Source organism: Rhinolophus hipposideros, assembly GCF_964194185.1.
Source record: "Rhinolophus hipposideros genome assembly, chromosome: 22".
Classification (NCBI taxonomy): domain Eukaryota; kingdom Metazoa; phylum Chordata; class Mammalia; order Chiroptera; family Rhinolophidae; genus Rhinolophus; species Rhinolophus hipposideros.
Genome location: NC_138068.1, coordinates 39,753,267 through 39,773,935, shown reverse-complemented (window position 1 = coordinate 39,773,935; position 20,669 = coordinate 39,753,267). Strand labels below are relative to the sequence as shown.

Here is a 20,669-nt window from a genome sequence, read left to right as displayed (position 1 = left end):
AGACCCCTAATTTCCAGATGGGAAAATTGAGAGGAAAGCAGTTGGTGAGACATCGTGATGAGGATGGGGGCAGTGGCCAAAGAGAGGTGAGGGGGAAAGAGACTGACTCCCTATATGTTGGCATAAGAAAGGATAACTTAAAGGAGCTGAGATGAACTGGTCATTTTAGGATGCCACTTGACCTCCTCACTCTCTATAGTTACAAGAAATGCAAATCACATGTTGTGAGTAGCACATTCTCCTGATAGTTCCTCTCAGGCCAGCAACTGAAAGGGACATCCACACATAACACCCTGACTTCCTCCAGTTGCTCCTTCCACATCCAAAGTTTGGGGGAAGTTAGATCCATTGAGATGCCTGGTTTGCTTCTTTTCGAACCAGAGAACGTACCTTATATCCATTCAGTGCTTAATTGAACTTGGTTGGGGTGTCTCCAGGGAGTAAAGTGAGATGCAGAAACACACATTTCTATTTGAGAAATGGAGCCACAAGCATCCTGGCCAAACCTTGTTTTCCTTTCTAACCCTCAGCTGTGTTCCTGCAGGAATCCGGTTTGGCTCATTGGGGCCTGGAAAGGAACTGCTGTTATTATGATGCTTGCGGTTGAGTCTGGAATTTGGGGGAACCGATTCCCTAGTTGGCTGGGCCAGGTCTCGTGCTCCCCTTGTTTTCTCCCCACTCCTGGCCATTTCTCAGGACTTTTTAGAACCTCTACCAGAGCAGATGGAGGCAAACAGAAGGAGGGTGAACCTTACATTAGTCACATCAGTGGGTGAGTTTGCATGTATGTGGACTTGGGAGAAAACCATTTAGCACTGGAAGGTCAGGGACACCAACACTACTAGTCTCCCACCTGAAACAGAGATGGCACCCATTAAATATGTCAAATAAAAATGTTAATGAACACAGGATGAGGGAGAAACCCATGGCTATATAAGATTTGGGTTGAAAACAATAATTATTTTTCTCTGATAATTATGAGTTAATTGTGTTAAGTTTACAAATTTGTTACTACCTCCCAAGTAATCTTTTCAGAATCTTTGTCAGTTCTTGAGTTTAATTCTCCATAATCCATATATTGCATTTCTGTTTAGCATTCAAGCAAGATTAATGTAGATTTATATAATTTTGTCATGGCTTTTAATTTCTGCCCAACTCCAGTTATAATGAATTAGGTTTGCACCCCAGTTAAAAAGTACAGTCACACATGGGCAATGCATTCTGGATGGCTGTGTTTCCTAAAATGGCTTTGGGACAGAGGCTCTTCTGGCCCCATAATCAAGGCCAATCCCTGAATCATTATTTTAGCTTCAGAAAGGAGCACTGAGTGGTCACCTGGTTGAATGACCTCATTGTCTGGTTGAAGAAACTGAGACTGGGATAGGGAAAGTGACTCTGATAGATGGGGTTATCACTCCCCAATTCCTCACACTTTCCTCCATGCCCTTTGACTGGTGACTTTGCTGTTCTGTCCATGGGAGCAGGTGGAGTATATTGCCTCCACCCTATTGATGTCAGGCGTGGCTGATGGAATGTAAGTGGAAGTCACAGCCAAGGCCCTAGGAGGCCCCTTCTGTTTCCACTTGCCCTTGTGCATTCCATTGATCCACCATGAGAAATGCATTCCCCGGGCAGCCAGCAGTCCAGGAAAATGGGCAAACACACGGGGAAGACGTAAACTTCCACCTGCTGCCTGAATCCAATGTAACCATGCTGTGGCTCTAAGCAGAGCTGATGAGCCAGAATCTGCTGAGATTAGTCCAACCACAGCCAACATGCAGGTGTGTGAGCAGCCAAATCAATGCTAGTGATTCTAAACCACTGATTTAGGGGTGGTTTATTGTGCAGCTTATTGCTGCAACAGCCGACTGATAGTCACCGGGGTGAAACCCCAGCCCATGTTCCCCTCAGGCTGAGGATCTTTTTCCCTCTACAGAGATCTACTGGTAGCACTGCCATGGGCTCCTCAACGCACTTACCATCCATACCATCATGTAGGAAAAGGCTGCGATCCACAGCGTGGAAGAGGCAAATGTCACCATGAACCACTTTTCCCAGCGGGGCTTGTTGCAATTGGGCACAGTAAAATATAAGACGAAGCTCAGGGGCCAGGTGAACGCCCATTTCACTGTTTCCAGTTTGCCAGCTGGGGAAATAAAAAAGGCAAAAAACCCCAGTTAGCTTCATTTCTCTGCTCTACCAGCCCTGCGTACTTCTTTTCCCAGACATTTGCAGCCTGTGAAATGAAACTTACTATGTTGCTCTTTTCCTAAAAGACTAAAGTGGCTTTCCACTACCAACAAAACCTTATGTTCAAAACCAAGCAGAATCAAAAGTTATCCACTGCCCACCTGCCAGTTAGGCCTCCAAAATGACAGAATGAGTCATTTCAGAGTAGTACAAGGCTAGGGGGACGGCATGGAAGATGGGGCCAAGTGCGAAGGATGCGCAAGATTCTCAGGACACAAAAGGGTGGGGGTGGGGGGAGTAGAGGTTGGGGAGGGGCGCTAAGAAGACCACCGGTCGGCCTCTTGTATTCTCCCCATGGATAGGTCACTACAGCTTTCCATGTGACCAGGCGTCAGTGGTCATAGCGCCATCTAGTGAAATTTCTCAGCATCGTCTGTCAACACACTGCTATCTTGAAAGATGATTTGAAAGCTCAAGGTTGTAATAATACTGCTTGAATGTTTGTATCTCAAACTGATATGGATTTGCATACTAATAATTGCTTTCTGGTTCTCTAACTACCTGCTGCCACGGATAAGATAATGGATCTGTCAGTGGTGTCCTGACCTTACCATCTCTGCGCTACCTGATGCTATGATTCAGAGACACCCATAAATGCTTATTTTGGTGACCATATGACCATGAGTTCCTTGTAGCCTCATATTTGAAAAACATATTAGTTCTCCTTTGACCTTTATTACCATCCTGCTTAAGTGCTCACTCACCTCTGGAAAGACATACGCACACACAAAGGTACTCCCTTCTTCAATCAAGATCTCCATCTTTCAGAAAGTTCTCTGTGCCTCTTTCTAGTCACACTCCCACCTGCTACCACCATAGACGAATTTTCCTGTTCTCAAACTTCAAATAAATGAAATCATATAATATGTTTTGGTGTCTACCTTCTTTTATTCAACATAATATTTTTTGTGTGATTCATTTGTCAGTAATTCATTCCTTTTCATTGTTGTGCAGTGCTCCATCCTGTGAATTCACTGCAGTTGACTTATCCATTCTCCTGTGAATGGGAATTTGGGTTGTTGCCAGTTTTCAGGTATTACAACTAAAGTGGCTATGGACATTCTTGTACATGTCTTTTGTGGCATGTTTTCCTTTCTCTTGGGCAAAGACTCAGTTGTAGAATTGCTGAGTCATAGGGTGGGTGTTTACTTAACTTTATTAAGAAACTGCCAAGCAGTTTTCTAAAATGACTGTGTCAATTTATATTCCTACCAGAGATAAAAAGATATATATATATATATATATATATATATATATATACATATATATGTGTGTGTATATATATATATATATGTATATATATATATATATATATATATATATGTATATATATATTTAAAGATTTTATTGGGGAATGGGAACAGGACTTTATTGGGGAATAGTGTGTACTTCCAGGACTTTTTTTTCAAGTCAAGTTGTTGTCCTTTCAATCTTAGTTGTGGAGGGTGCCGTTCAGCTTCAAGTTGTTGTCCTTCCAGTCTTAGTTGTGGAGGGCGCAACTCAGCTCCAGGTCCAGTTGCTGTTACTAGTTGCAGGGGGCGCAGCCCACCATCCCTTGTGGGAGTTGAGGAATCGAACTGGCAACCTTGTGGTTGAGAGGACGCGCTCCAACCAACAGAGCCATCCAGGAGCTCAGTGGCAGCTCAGCTCAAGGTGCCGTGTTCAATTTTAGTTGCAGGGGGCGCTGCCCACCATCCCTTGGGGGACTCGAGGTATTGAACCGGCAACCTTGTGGTTGAGAGCCCACTGGCCCATGTGGAAATGGGACCGGCAGCCTTCAGAGTTAGGAGCACGGAGCTCCAACCGCCTGAGCCACCAGGCCAGCCCAAAAAGATATTTTTAAAATTACATTTCGAACAGTGATTAATGAAATATTTAACAAAATTTATTTCACAGTTGCATACCAGTATCCAGCACTTATTTCATTATATCTCTTACCAATCTCCAAATAATTTCTTAAATCTGCAGAGTAAAGTTACACAACATCCCTTTGGGCTCCCTGGTCTTCCTCAGATAGTAAGGTAGGGTAATCACTAGGAGAGAATGGGGCTTACTCATTAGACAGCGCTGGGTCCAATGCCCACTGTTTGAGTTGAGTGGCTCAGTTACTTAAATTCCCTAAGCCTCAGTTTCCCCATTTGTAAAATGTGGACACAGCAAAACTGATTTCACAGAGTAGCTGGGAGAATTATATGAGATATTAGGATGGGGCTGGGACAATGTAAGTTTGTAAATTGGTGGAGTCAAAATCCTCAGAATCACTCTTGACTTTCCCCATTCTTTCACCCCCCACACCAACTCTGGCAACCTTCCCAGGGCACTCTCAATCCATCTGCAGCTCACTCCACAGCCTCTCCCTGGGCCAGGTTCTCCATCCTCCATGACCTGGCTGAAGAACTGGCTTATTAAGGGGAATCTCGGCTCCTACATTTGCCCCACCTCCATCTGCTCATCACCAGTAGCCAGAAGGAGAGTCTCAAAAAGCAAGCTGTTGTAGAACTTTCTACTGGTTTCTACTGCCCTCATAATAAAATCATATCTCCCTACTATGGCTGACAAGGCCATACCTGATTTGGCTCCCACTTGCCACTCTCCCTCCTTATGTACTCTCCTGCCTCAGCCTTCTTTCTGTCTCAGACACTCCAAGCCCTTTTCTGCCTCAGGGTCTTTCCACTTGTAGCTCCCTCGGCTTGGATCTTCACATGGCTGAGCATGCTGGGTCATGCAATTTACCCACAGCTCAAGTGTCACCTGACTCCTCCGATCACGCAGTCTAAATAAGACCCCCACCTACTCCACTCCTTTCTTTCCCATCACCTGCGTTAATTTGCTTCATAGCACATGTTTTCTTTCTGAAATTATCAGGCTTGTTTGTTTCCTCATTGAGTTTCAGTTGCCCCCAAACTAGAATATAAATGCTATAGTGTTTTCTCTAGCTTGTTCACCACTGTTTTGAACGCCGTGAACAGTGCAGGGAATATACATCACATGCTCAATATGTATTAACAATATTAACAGTAACAACACTACTACGAATAATCTACTCAGACAGACCAAAGAATTTTTTTTTTTAAAGTCTAAAGGTATCCCGCTTCAGGTGCAGAACAAAGCAAAGAGAACAAATTATTAAGAAAGGGAAAGTGTCTTTTCCTCTTAGCAGCTACACACCTTGTTAGATTTAAGATATGGAGATGGTAAAGTGAATGATGAGAACACTGAGACTGTTTGGCTGGATTACAAAGCAAGAAGACAGAGTTATTTTGTGAGGGGGGGGGGAAATGCTGCAGATTCCAGAATATGGCCAGATCTTTGGATTCCAAATGCACCCTGGAATCCTGCACATTCCTAAATCCTGCAATGTGATAGTAAATCACTTATCCAAGTGGGGCTCTCGGCATTCCCTACTGGCTGTCCAGTCTTCCAGATGTCCCCACAGGAAGAGAGAGAGAGAGAGATTTGTTTGGTTTAAGATACACACTCAATCAAAATTACAAAGAAACTCATGACTGAGAAGATAAATGACTCCAATTCGGCCATTTATCATTCTTCAGAAAATAAAAAAGAAGGGAAAAAAGTCAGGACTTATGATTCTGCAAGAGCTCAGAAAACACTAATTAGGTAAACTTGCAAGCAGTGTAAGTTAGCACCAAAGAGTTTCGAGTTTTTTGTCTCAGCTGAAAAACTTCTGACTTTGCACTGAGAGAACATTGTATCTTGAAAACACTCTTCATTGTCATTAAAAATTATATAGATGCTTTCTTTGAGTTATAGTTCCATTGTAACATCCACAAACAAAGTAGAAATTCAATGAGTATCATCTGGAATATATCTTTAAATGTAACATAACAAATATAACTCCTTGAACAAACCAAGTGATGCAAAATGTGCTTTTTCACTGATTTTGAGGAGCAGGAGTAGTCAGATAAGGATCGTTTACATTTTAGCTAGTCTAAGTTTCCATTTCTGAATAAAGGAGTGAAAATTGTCTTCTTTCCTCTTTGAGTCAACAGTATGTCTGGACATTTTTCTATCTTTTGTTCCATTGTCATACGGTTTAAACAGAGCCCTCCTGGAGATAGACTGATTCATTAATTTAACATATTCACTGAATGCCCACAACGCTTTCTGTGCCTGGCACTGTCTCAGGTGATGGGGACAGAGCAGCACGATAAGAAAGCAAAACTCCCTGCACGTGAACCTGATGTATCGGCAATTATGTGATTTCTCGAAAGTCATCCAGCAAATGGGAGCTGAGACAGGGGATGTGAGCCAGGGACTCTGAGCACTAGAGTGTCCCTTTGAGTATGACCAGCTCTAAAAAGCAAAGGACTTGTTCCCAAGTTACAGTCCTTATTAAGCATTCTAGGAAGCTTGATTCTATTGGATAGAGAAAAAGTGACTGCTCAGTATTTTAGACCTAGAGTTAAATATATAAACTTGTTCTAATTATATAGCAACAAAAAAGCACATTGTTTAAAAATGGAAAAGATAGAGAAAAAAAATAATTCCATCTAGGATAAACATATTTATATTTTGGTGTATTTATTTTTAGTCTTTTTTCTATGAAAGCGTGTTTATTTACATACACATGTAAATGTTTTTCTTTGTCAGTCAACAGTAACACTTCACACAAGAAATAAGAATATATGTACAATTTATATATATGTATACATATATACACTATGCATAGGTGTATATTATATAACTCAGAAATATATAATGTGCACATATAAACACAGGTATGTTAATATATGTGTGCATATTATATAATATACAGTGTATTAAATATATATAAATAATGTATAAGTATGTTTAAATATATGTATATTTATATACAAAATAATGTATACAATACATATACAAACATTATATGTACACATTATACCAATCATACATGTGCACACATATATATGCACATACACCTATGTTCATGCATACACATATATACACATATCATATATATTCTTATATTTACATACTCCCACATAATTACTTAGCTGTTAATTATACCCATTATAGTCAAATCCTAGAGAGAAGAAAGCCCTGTAGCTGGATGACAGAAACACAGAGACCAGGCCCCTGCAAGATTACCACGAGAGGGAAAAAAGCGTCCTCATAGAGTAGACAGACCTTTTTCAGGCCAAAGGAATTTAGCGTGAGAGGGACCCAACCCAGGGCTCAAGTGACTGAGTCCTCTGCTCCTTGAGTGCCCTCTGCTGGCCTGAGGCACCCTCTGGCCTGCTCCCCTCTCCTAGGAGGCCTGCCCAGGGGAGGGCTTGACTGGACATTCAGTCCCCCATGGGGAAGTTCCTGAGTCCGGGAATGGGGTTTCTCAGCAACTGGTGGAGGAGACTAGAGGGTCATAATTGGACAAGCCCATTCTCCATTTCAGAGGTGGGAACTTGTTCTGACTTAGGATCCCCTAAGTTGCAGAAAAACCGTTAAGATTGCTGGTGTGACTGCAGGTTTCCAGCCCCTCGCCATCCCAGGTCTGGCCCACGGACCAGCAGAATTGGTGTCACCTTGTGGGCTTGTAAGAAACGCAGAATCTTCTGGCCTTCCTGGACGGACCTCCTGAATCAAAACCTGCATTTTATCAAGGAAGCTCAGGTGAGAAGGGCGGGCGTGGAGGAAGTTGGGATTCTGTTTCCTGTCTCAACAGCTCAGGGCCCTGGGAGTAGGGTTTCCAGGTGGGAATTCCTGCCTGTTTTCAGGATTTTTTTTTCGCTTTCCCATTCCCGAATTCCAAGAAAAGTTACTTGGGAAATCGGGAAAATTGGCTCCTTGAACTCAGGTGGTTGGTAGTATCGGCAGTCACTTTGTGGAAACGATTCATCATGAAGAACCAAAAACAGTTTATGTCTCGGGATTCAGGAACGGGAAAGCAAAAAAATTTCCTGAGAATGGTGGGAATTCCTGCCTGGAAACGCTACGTGGGATGATGCAGAGACCCAATAGGTGGTGGCAGAACGGAGCAGAGTACTACTTCTCTTGGGCCTGTGCTTCTGAAAGATGCAGGGGGCCTGAGGTGGGGTTCCTCAGCCCACACCTATAGACAGCCAGGTCTCGTAAAATATTAGGAGATAAGACGATGTGGCTGGGAGCCCTGGCGCCGCCTCATCTGCACCCTAACTCAGAGATGAGGAGATACTTTGAAAGCTCACAGTCAGGCCTGGCATTTATCTCCTTCAGGTGAAATATGGAACAAAAGACCTGAAAGAGGCCCTTTTGTCTCAATAAGTGATGAGGTCATGTGTGGGAGCCAGACAATGTGTCTTTCTCACACATGTGCCTTTAGTTGTCTGCTGGAGGGGTGCACTTGGGGCTTCTGGGTTTCTGGGAGGCCAATACAGCACATTTCTGGAGCTTGGTAATGGGCTGCCAGTGGTGGACTCTGAAACAAAGGCTGGGGGAAGCAGAATTCTAGACATGAGTCCCAAGATTCTGTGCCCCAATTCTCAGAACCTGTGAGGAGGGAGAGGTTTCAGTCCTGTGACTGTGCTATGCTCTACGGCAGAGCTGACCTTCATATGGGCAGGTAATGATCTGTCCCAGGAATCCTCACAAGCAGAAGGGGCAGCCAGGGAGATTAGACGTGTGACAAGGACCTGACACACCGTTGCTGGTTTGAAGATGGCGGGGCCAAGAGACAAGAAATGGGGATGGCCTCTAGGAGCAGCGAGCAACCTTTGGTCACAGACAGCAAGGAAACAGGGTTCAGCCATAACACCACAAGAAACCGACCTCTATAGCAACCTGAATGTGCTCAGGGATGGTTCTCCCGGGGCTTCGGGGAAGAACTACTGCTCTGCCCACACCTCCGTTATGGCCTGTTAGCCTCTGAAAACCCAGCCAGGCCGTGCCAGACTTCTGACCTACAGAACTGGGAGCTCTTCAACAGGTGTTGTTTCAAGCCACTAAATCTGGACAATCTGTTGTGCAGAAATAGAAAATGCAGACAAGAGTTTACAAGGGAGGAATGGAGTGTCTGGTCATTTAATCCTTAAAATGTTTTTGTCCTGGATGATAGGGCAGAAGGTTGCCAAGAAACACAGCGACAAGTGGCAAAATGGATAAAGAGCTGGTATACTTTTTTCTACCAAGATTACCTACTAAGAAGAGATTTAACTCTGGCTGGGCAGTTCGGGACTTTGGGGTATAGAAATCTGGGTGATGGTTTTTAGTTAGCTTTGGTAAGCACTTGACCAGGTGGAGATTGCAGGAGCTCTGATAAAATCCAGGAGCAGTTCTGGTCTGAGTTTTACTAGCTATTTCCTGGTCACATAAAGGAGCACAGAAAGACCTTGCATCAGAAAATGAAACATGATCCTGACACTCTGCACCCATGTCCCACCATTAGATGGCTTTTCAAGGGTACCAAGCAATCCTTCCTCAGAATTTACAGTCCTCCTATAAATTCATACTTTCTGGAGAAGTTGCATATATTAATTAAGCCTCACACTTGACAGTGAATGTGAATTAAACCTGTGCACTCTTTCTTGAAACAGCCAGAAACTTCTGGAAGTTCTAGCAAAGAGGCAGAATTCTTTCAGTATGGTCTACCTGCTCCACTAATGGGTTGGGGTGGGGGATGAGGTCGCTGGAAATGACAAGTGTTTGTTGGACGTAGCAGTCAGGAGAGAAGGACACCACCCTGGTGGCTGAGGTCCTGAGAGCTCTTACAAGCCTTGCTCATCCCCTTCGAAGTACCATGGAGATTCCCTTGGCTGCCCTACTGTGTGATATTTGGCTGGGGCCAGAAGGCTTTTTGCACAGGTCCACATCTCGTTTGGTGCCCACCTTGCAAACCACAGGTTCTGGGAGAGCAGGGGCCTGAATGGGGATGAGGAGCAGGAAGTGAAAAGAAAAACAAAGGTCAACTGAGAAAACTGCACATGTTACCCAGAGCTGGCCTTGGTGGGACAGCACATGGCCAACTGTAAGGGGACGATGAGTGAAGAACCTATTCCTACGAACACCAAGCAACCTTGCTGACACGGCTCGGGTGCATTTCCTCCTTAGCACCAAAAGGTCCTGCAGAGCAGCTGAATTTCCTCCATAAAATTATATATTTGGTCAAAGAGCCCACACTTTAACCAATGAACATGTGTTGCCATCTTGGTCATTTCTGTACCCTCTACGGTCTTGCCCATGTAGATGTTAATATAAATATTTCTATGTTCATACAGAAATACTATTTCTTTCAACTGAATGCCAGAAAGATCATCAAAGTCAAGGACATCTACTCAGTGACCTCAAAATAGCTCCCAACCCCAGCCCAGACATAGGACCTCTTACAGGGGGGGTCGAATGGTGTGTACGGTCCTTCATCATCATCCTCATCCTCCTCTTCCTCCTCGTCATTCTCGTTGTTCTCATTGTCCTCATTCTCATTTTCTGTCTCGTTGCCAACTTCGGCAACAATATCATCCCTCCGAGTCCCGTTCACGCCCCTGTCTGGGGCACTGCTGGGCCCTGTCCCATTCTCCACGGTGTGTTTAATTGGGATTTTGATGGCCACCTCAGATTCTCCATTGGCATAAGCCCTGCTATTTATCAGTCTTTGTCTCTGGAAAGAGAAAGGCACATTCTTACCACAGTCAGAGGGACTGTAAATCCTTATACCCAGACCACCACCCGTTAGGGTCTTTCTCAGGCAGCTGACAAGGAGATCCTTCCCAGAGACTCTGCTGTCAAGTCTTAAGGAATTCCTCCAAGTAATAACCAACTTGGACAACCTCCTTCTGGGAGAAAGGATTCACATTTTAAGGCCTACTGGCACTTGCAAATCCCTTCAGAGGAAAATTCCTAAGTCACAGATGCACATTTCTTTTCTATCAGCGTTCTCTGTGCACTGTGGTGTTACCGTTCTTCTCAAGATTGTAGGAATCCCTTGGTGCTTATATGTGAGAAAGCCACACAAATGTGTTTGGACTAGTGTATCAACAAGGCTGCCACTCCAGAGAAAGGATTACACTGGGAAATTCAGGTCAGAGACTCAGCATGACTTTAAAGTAAGATAACCTTGATTTAGCAACTACTGTGCAAGTTCACATCGGAGGGCTTTATTCACATGGAAGATGAAATTAAAAAGGTAGGTAGAAGGGGACAGGAGAGTTTCTCTAAGTGGGACCATGTCTCCCAACACGAGGAGGGAAGAGCAAGGATCTGGAAGCACAGCTGGCCCAGTGAGCGATGATGGGGGAAATAGCTGCTGGTACTGTGTCAAATGCTGGGTTATAGGCTTCTGCTTTCAGACCAGGAAACTTCCTCCCATTCCCAAAGTTTCCCGCCCCTGTCCAGTGGCAGATGGACTGTGCTTTCCCAGATACCTCATTGATCAACATGCGACTGGCCATGGAGAGTCGGGTCTTGGGGGGAAAGTGGCTGGTGATCATGATTCGAAGGCCAGCCTCAGAGAAAGAAAGCTGGTGTGGGTAGGCCGACAGCAGCTCATCTACCATGATCACTGACGCTTTGCGGTGGAAATTGGCTAGGGGAATTAAAAACAAAAAATAAAAATAACATTGAGACTAAGAGCAGGAAAGAGATATTCATTCAGTCTTCCTATCCTTCCTTTCTCTTCTTCCCTCCTTTCCTTCTTCATTCCTCCCTCCCTCCCTCCCTCCTTCCCTCTCTCCCTCCTTTCCATTCTTCCATACTTCCTCCTATCTCCTCATTTATCCATCCATCCACTCACCCCACCCATCCATTCATCCATTAATTCATCCATCCATCCTCTCATCCATCCATCCATCCATCCATCCATCCATCCATCCATCCATCCATCCATCCAGGGAGGGTCATAATGAGCAAAATTTGGGGAAGAGTAAAAAATCTGCTTTCTGTTGGACTCATCAATATGTCTTTTGAAATGACTTGAAAAAATGTAATCGTCATTCACTGACATGGAAACAATGAGTGATAATGTAAGAGAATTCCTTCTTGTCTTCAAAAGATTCTTTTCCCACCACTCAGATCTGGGGCATAGAAAGACCCCAATAATCTTTTGTAACCTTTTATGCCCTTGAAATGTCAACAATGCTCATATTGAGCAGTTAAAAGCTGCAGAATTGACTTTAGTGTCATGTGGAGGACATAGTGGGGAAAAGTACACATTGTTGCAGCCCCACCTATGAGCAGGATGACAAAAGGGTGGGTCGGTGAGCTGGCCACACTACAAAGGCACAAGATCCAGAGGGGGCGTAGGGCAATCTTGTGTAACGATTTGCAGGCAGGCCTGAACAGAAAGTTTCACCAAAGTCCAATACCCTCTCTATGAATGTGCAACATGAGAACACAGCTCATAGATACCTGGCCACAGGCCCTCTTAGTGCTCACTCCTGTTTTCCAAGCCACTAAACCGTGAAATGATCTCTGGAAACATTGGCTAATATTAGGTAGCTCTATTTGCTTCCCTAAGAGTATTCCTTTTATGGTTATAAACTACCCAGTAGAGAAACTAAATGAAATCCTTATGTGGGATGGCACTGAAAACTCTTATGTCTTTGTTACACATGCATATAATTAGAAAAGTATACCAAATAATTGATTTTCAAATTCTAATAATTACCCACAGATTTTAAAGTCAGACATTATTTGAAAATAACCTATAGACTTTATAATTTCTTTTTTGTTTTTCCTGCAAAGCAACTATATGGGACCAAGAAGAAATAAGCCCATACATTTCAAGACGAAAGTTAACAAAATTAAATGAAAAATGAAACACATTCTAGGCAAAAGTAAATGATAATTTTTGTGTTCCTCTAGGAAAAAATATTATTTATTAGAGAGCGCTACATTAGTTCTCTTAGTATATGAACTGTTTAATAAGAATCTACTGAATATAAAAATTACTTTGACTAAAGAAAAGATACTTTTCTGTATCATTTAATAGCTTGGAAACTGAGGTAATGTGGCTTGGAAGAGAATTTGGATATAATAATATAGTAATAACAACTATCATTAATGAAGTATTTTACATACTTTATCTCCTTTAGTCATTATAAAAATTATCCCCATTTTGCAGAAGAGAAAATTGAGGCTCATAGCAGTTAAGTAATTGCTTCATGGTCACACAGCCAAAATGTGACACAATCAATAACTCAAAACCCATGGTCTTCTCTCCTTTACTATCCTGTCCTAATTTTCCTGTAACACTCCCAGCAAATGTTTTACCCAAGAACTCGCATAGGGCTCTCTGAGTTGGCTCATCACGAGGTATGAGAGTGCCTCCTGGTGTAGCCAAAGTGAGGGAGTGAGGACTGTAACCTTGTCTCCCTTAAAGAGGCAGCGTCCGCTCCAGGCCAGCTGCGGAGCCCCATGGGTGGCCGTGAGCGAGGGCAGCCGGGCTAGCCTCTCAGCACTCCCTTCCTGGACACAGGCTCTCCTCGTTACCTTTCTTCAGTAGCACCACAGTTGCGTCACAGTTGCTGCTGTCATCAATTTCAGCATTGTTGGCCAAGCCGTTGACCATGTTTCCAGCACCTTTTGTCTTCCTTTCAAAGCACTGATGTATGCAAGTGTTGTATCTGAGCAAAGGAACGAATGGAGAGAGCCCATCAGCATGTGCTGTTCCTCCCTTCCCCAACGCCCACCGAAGGTCCCTGCAGTTCTCTGTTTGTGGGGGAATCCCACGCCTCAAGTTATTATTGTAATTTTGTCATTCTATTTCCCCTCAGAATATAGAAACTGTCCTATTTTCTAATTTAAAGATCTATGGTGTGTGAAAATGAAACCATCATCACGTAAATAGTGACACACTGCTTTCTTCAGATCCTCGTCAGTGTCGGTGGCGCCACCTCCGGGACGAGTTCCCTGATCGGGGTCTGTGCATGGAAGGGCAGTGGTAAGACTCAGTGGGATGGGCAAGGTCTGCCATCTCCAGGGCTTCTGCTGTCAGGGACGTGCTTGACGGGGGAAGGAGAAGGGGTCTCACTCATGCTGTTACCTGGTGCAGCATGGCTGGCAGTCTGGGTCTCTGTCCATCTTTGGTTTCCTGAGGTCAGAGGTTGGAAACCTTTGAGTCTCTTACTGTTATGTTACACCTCCAGGTCCAATGGGTTCTTGGTTTTGTGATAAAACTCTGAGCTATGATTCTCCAGAATGATTGAGTAAAAACACTGTACAGCGGTGCTTCTTACAAGTGTGTTGGAGAGAAGAAGCTTGCACAAGTTCTAGGATGTTTTTGGCAGGGAAACATTATGGTACTTTCATCTTTAGTATTAGAATACTCCCATAGAGGGATCCTGGAAAATGCAAGGGCAAAGAGAGCTGGCAGTTTCCGGGGCATTGTAGGCCACTGCTGCTTTGCCTGCACTCAAAGACCTGAAGGCTCAGTGACTTCCTGGCCCTGGGACACCCCGCTGAGGTGTCCCACAAGCTTGATCTCTGGTCTCCCATTGGAACAGTAGCCAAGCCTAGCAACTTTTAATTGCCAGCTGGCAGGCCACTCAGGCTGTGTTTCACCACCTAAGTTTCTCTTCCTCATTCCCTTTGTGCTATAGACAAGAGGCTCTCAGGAGTCTCTCCCCACTGTATCCTATGCCTGTTCTTCAGTCAGTGCCGCTCTGGGTGCGTAGTCCTATGGGACACGACAGCCATTTCAGTACAGATAGAGGGGACCTCTGTGACTTGGACTGGACTTCTCTTCCACAAGCACTTCCTGTAGTCTTTGGGAGCATGCAGTTCTTCCTACATTGCATTAGGGAGAACAGAAAACTAGTCAAAAGTAATGATGGTAACTGTGAAAGGGAAGCAGGTAGGCCAATCCTGGGGATGCTCAGGGCTTATAAGAGGAAGGAAACAGAATTAGAACTATTTTCACTATTTTTTAACTCTAAATAAGTAATGGAGTCAGGTTTTGAGCATCAGTGGACGCCAACCTCACAAACAGAGAGACAGGAGACATGCATGTGCCTGTTGATGGCAGAGTTCACCACCACTTGGGACACAGTCTAACCTGAATTGGATCAGTGGCTGACATATAGGAAACCGAGGCCACACTACACCATGGGATGTAGTCAACAATTCCTGAACTGTGGGAAATTCGGTGAAGCAAACAATCCAACTTTGTTGAAGAATAAATTGAAAGAAAAAAAAAAAACACGGGGAATTTATAGATTAAAAGAGATTTGAAAGAGGGCAAAACCAATTGCAATGAGTGGAATTTATTTGGATTCTGATTTTAAGAATATTTATAACATTCATGAGACTAAAATAAAACTGTAAAAAATGACATTTGTGAAACCCTTAAAAATTTGAACATTGATTCTACATTCAATTATACTGAAGAATTAGCATTCATTTTATGTGTGAGAAACAATGATCTGGTTATGTTGAAAATGATTCCTTTCAGAGACATATACTGAGATTTTCATAGATGAATTGGCATGATGTTTGGGGCTTCAAATTATATGGAGGGAGGGGAATGGATAGGGGTGTGAACGGAACAATCGTGGGTTGATAGTGGTGAGGGCTGGTAATGAGCATGTAGGATTTAGCCCACTATTCTGCTGACTTTTGTATATATTCAACATTCCTTTTAATGAAAAGTCTCCCCACTTTCTAGACTCAACAAGAATGTCTTGCCTTATTAATAGAACTATGAAAGAGGGGTAGTGTTGCTATCCTGTTGGACTCAGAATCTACTCTCCCCATAGGAATACTGACTTGCATGAGGGTTTGCTTTTAAAGTACAACTGTGTGTGTGTTTGTTTTTTGTTGTTGTTGTTTTAAATAAGCTACAGTCTTTATTTGAATTTCAACAGTTTTCCCACTGACATCCCTTTTCTGTTCCAGGATCCAGTCTGGGATCCCACATGGTGTATTGTTTTTTTCTTTTTATTGTTTTAATTAGTTTCAGGTGTACAAAACAATGCACTAGTTAAACATTTATCATTTACATCCCTCACACAGTGATAACCTCCCTCCCCCTATCTACTACCCTCTGACATTGCATACAACTGTGTGTTATACCTTTATTTGGATTTGGATAACAAGATAATAATACTATGTATGGTATGATTATGAGAACTTTCTTGAAACCAGATATTGGTTAATAACGATGCTGTCACATTCTACTCTTACAAAAAACAAAACAAAACAAAACAAAAAAAACAGACAAAAAATCTTTGAGGTAGGACGTATCATTAACCCTGTTTTGTAGAAGAGGAAACTAAGATTCAAAACGACTGAGTAATTTGGCCATGGTCCCACTGCCAGTAAGTGGCAGGGTGGGATGTGCAGCCAGGGCCTCGTGTGAAGCACTTGATATTAACCCCCAGATCACACTACCTCATCTGGGGACCAAATCCCGAAGAAGCGACCCAGATGTACAGAAATCAGTCCTCACCAATGCCAGGTGTGCCTCATGCTCCTTTAAGGTTTCTGGCCACACTGAAATTGCTTTTTGACCTTCAAACAGAATGTTTAAAGTCATTTTAAAGTCATCTACCCAGGAGGCAGCTGATGATTGTAATGTATGCTGTTTGTAACTGCTGCTGCTCTGTTTTATATTTTTAATTGAATGTTTTAAATTTTGTGCTTGCACCCTGAAGCTATTTTATTATGAAGCATGCAATTTTATAAATCAGATTTTGTAAAACCCAATGATTAAAGCCTTTGATTGCAGACGGGGATGGCTAAAGAGCAGAGATTTCAATTTAGAACTTAGGACCGGAATTTATATAGAAAATTCCACGAGCACAGTAGCTGCCATTCCCTGTTTTATTTGTATCCTGCTGGTTTGAACAGCTGGAAGGTTGGTAAAGCTGAGGCATCAGCAGAAACATCCCTCATTAGCTCTCACACTGGGTATGATTTGGAGGAGAGGAGAGAAATTGTTCACTGTGTTATCTTAACGTTCACATGCCTGCCAGTAACTCGTGGGCTTTACGATGGCTCGTAGAGGGGTGCAGTGATCACAGGAAACATACTCGCAAAATCCCTCAACCCACCTTTCCTTTAGACTAGCTCTGGTTTTGAAGACCTCCTTATTCTGTAAAGCCCCTACTCAATTCAGTATGGGACATGCTTTCATCTAAATTTAGATTCAAAACCCAAGATCAATGCTGGGCATACATAGCAGAAACTCAGTCAGTTCTTCGGAATTATTGACTAATCCACCTTTTTAAATGGGAAGAAAAGGACCCTTGACTCTTTGGGAACTCAAACTTAGAGCCTCAGAAAGTCACAAAAAAGGCGAAATAACCAAATAAAAAGCACTGAAGGAAGCCGTGTGTGGGGACAAAACCCCAAAAAACAGTTTCCAGGCTCTCGGCCTCACATAGAAAGGTGCTGGCTCGGGTAGTAAATGGCCATCAACTGTGATCAGATGCCAGCAGCTGTGGCTAGTTGGCTGTCAGCTGTAACCCGTAGGCCATTGGCCACTAATATAACGGCTGTGGCTACGCTAGCAGGAATAGGAATGGGGGCTAGCAAGAAGATGGTGGCTGGCAAGCGCGGACTGCTGTTGGGCAGATTATGTAGATCCTGCTTTCTGTGTCTCCAGCCCAGCCGCCAGCGAGAATATATTGGTTTGATTCCCCTATCTATGGCTCCGTGGGTGTTCCTGTTTGGCCTTACCGTGTCCTGCGTTCTTGGGCGGGGAGCGGGAGCAGAGACCCTGCACGACAAATGGCGCAGCGAGCAGGGTCCCCCGCCCGACACCGTGTATTGTTGAGGCCCTCCCACTGTGACACAGATTTCTATTCTAATAGTTTTGCTATTTGGGAGAAAGAGGAGCAAGATGGCTGTTCTCACCTTTAAAAGCTTTTCCTGTGTAATCTAGAAACATTGGAAAGGCTTTGGACCAAGTCTGTTTTTTGTGGGAGCTCATTTGTATTTTTAAATGGAAGGTTATTAGTGGTAAAAACACCTGATTTCTTCGTGTGTTCTCTCACAGTAACTCCACACCTGGATACTCTAGAAATTCCTTCTCGCAGTAACAAGACCCAGATATTGGATCCACACTGGACCATTGGAGCTCCTGAGTTGAAGGCTGTACTCCATATTGAGTGGGTTGGCAGGGGCCCGCTTATAACCCACCCTGGACATCAGCCAAGCCAGCTCCTGCCCTCATTGTTCCCGTGACCTTTGCCAAAGGCCACACTGATTTCTCTCAACATGGCTCTCAGCCACTAGTGGCCAGAATTAATGTTTGTCAGGCCTCACAGCAAGGAAAACTTGACATGCAATTCCAGACTGCTACTTGACATGTCTAAACCGGTCATTTCTGATAGTGTTCTACTTTCTTGCCCACTGAGATGGTAGTCACTCTTACAGTTACATGTGCTGGAGAAAGTATGGGCTAATTTAGAGTAAAAGAAACAGCTCCCATGGGGGCTGACAGCTGCAGCATGAAATGTCTCTGCACTATTTATAAGTTCCTCTTCTCAATGGTACTTGGCAAGAAGATGAACCAGCAGGTTCACAACCATGGTGCTTACATTTTACGTTCGAGTATGGGAAACATCTGCAGTATAATTCTTGATACAAAGGTCCTAGTAAGCTGCCCAGACCCCAAGGGGAAAAAGAACATATGATGTGGTGGTTTTAAAATATATCCGCAAATTCTTTGACGCGCCTCCCTTCAAAAGATGAAGGCGACCTCTTGAATGTGGACTGGACTTAGTGACTCACTTCTAATGAACAGACTATGAAAGAAGCGACAGTGTGTGACTTGTGAGACTTGATTATAAAAGGCACTGCAGGGTCCTTCTTGCTCTGTCTTTTGTATCTCCTGCTCTGGAGGAAGCCAGCTCCCACATATGGCGACACTCAAGGAGCCCTAAGGAGGGACCCTGTAGTGAGGAACTGAAGCCTCCAGCCAACAGTCAGCATCAACTTGCTAATCGTGCAAGCGCGCCATTTTGGAGCGCCGTCAAGTACATGATGGCCACCCTGGCCACCCTGTTATCTGTACTCTCATAAAAGATCCTGAGCTAGGACCCAATAGTTAAGCTGCTTCTGGATGCCTAACTCTCAGAAACCGTATGAGATAATATATGTGTGGGGACAGAGACCCAGAGAGCAGCTTCCAGGCTCTCGGCCTCACGTGGAAAGGTGCTGGCTAAGGTAGTGATGGCCGTCGGCTGTGGCTAATTGGCCGTCAGCTGTAACCACTGAGCCAATTAGCCACTGATATAACTGCCGTGGCTATGCTAGAAAAAAATGGGGGCTAGCAAGAAGATGGTGGCTGGCAAGCCCGGATTGCAGTTAGGACAGCGGGTTGAGGACAGTGTGGCTCCTGCTTCCTGTGTCTCCAACCCAGCTGCCAGCGAGAATATAGTGATATGACTCCCCTATTTGTGGCTCTGTGAGTGTTCCTTTTTGGCCTCACCATGTCCTGTGTTCATATGTGGGGAGCGGGACCAGAGACCCTGCATGACACACTGCATGACAATATGTGGTTTTAAGTGGCTAAATTTTGGGGTCATTTGTTACACAGCAATAGATAACCATAGGAATAATGGAAGTCTGCAGATATTTGATCCATGATTTTAGTTATCTCTTAACTAGCTCTGGTCCCATGTTCCCCCACTCTATATAAAAGCATAACTTTTTACCTTCTTTCTTGTTATGAAAGAGAGTGAATAAACAGCCAAAAGCTAGGTTGTCAGGTCTTGAAAAGACCCTTCGCTTGAGAGATTTCTCAAATCAAACACTGAAGCCTGGGTTCTATCTTCACATTTAGGTTGGCAGGATCTTTGCTATTCCTACTAACCACAGCTGTAGTGATTCATCCACAGCAGGTTGCCGAGGGAGCCAGATGAGTCTGTGATGGTATGCACCGAAAGCCAGCCAGATACATCTGCCCTCTCCCCTGTTCCCCTTTCCACATGATCACATAACGTCGAATGTAGGAAATGGTTTTCAAAAAGAAACTAAGAAGGTATTTTACTTACTTCATGATGACAATGTAGATAAGATACATCAGCACGAGGACTAAAGACTCCCACCTGTGTACAAACCAAGACAAGGCTAAAGAAAGTTGCCACAGGCAGACATGCAACACACCAGCCTATCTTAAAAAATATACTTGATATGAACAGCAGTTAAAAATGCCAACCATGGTGAGGATAAGGCAGATGTACAGACTGGTCGCAAATATTTCCTGGTCTATAGACATTTTCTATGCTGCATATAGCTTTCAATGAACTTTCTCTTCCTTCTCCAATTAAAAGGAAAATGCTCCTTCCTCTGTTATACATTTACCCAAAAGAGTTCTTTAAATACAGCAAGCCTTCCATAACATAGATGAATATAACCTTATATATATATATATATATATATCTGTTCACAGATTAACCATTCACTAAAACTACTTCGATATACTTACAAAGGGCAAATGGAAGAAAGTGATAGGGGCAACTGAGGGATTGTTGGATACATAGGAGCAAGGCATAAGTAGAGAGAGA

At 43.7% G+C, this 20,669-nt stretch overlaps 1 protein-coding gene across 1 annotated transcript in view; it reads right to left on the bottom strand.

Moving 5' to 3' along the window:
- Positions 1–20,669, bottom strand: part of SLC24A3 (solute carrier family 24 member 3) — a 525,043-nt gene that overhangs the window by 25,943 nt on the left and 478,431 nt on the right. Inside the window, exons 9-13 of the mRNA XM_081033618.1 lie at positions 20,157–20,210; positions 13,648–13,781; positions 11,583–11,743; positions 10,549–10,819; positions 1,980–2,146 (exon numbers count right to left, since the gene is read on the bottom strand). Of these exons, the coding sequence (XP_080889744.1) occupies positions 1,980–2,146; positions 10,549–10,819; positions 11,583–11,743; positions 13,648–13,781; positions 20,157–20,210 (787 nt within the window). The remainder of the gene's footprint in view (positions 1–1,979; positions 2,147–10,548; positions 10,820–11,582; positions 11,744–13,647; positions 13,782–20,156; positions 20,211–20,669) is intronic.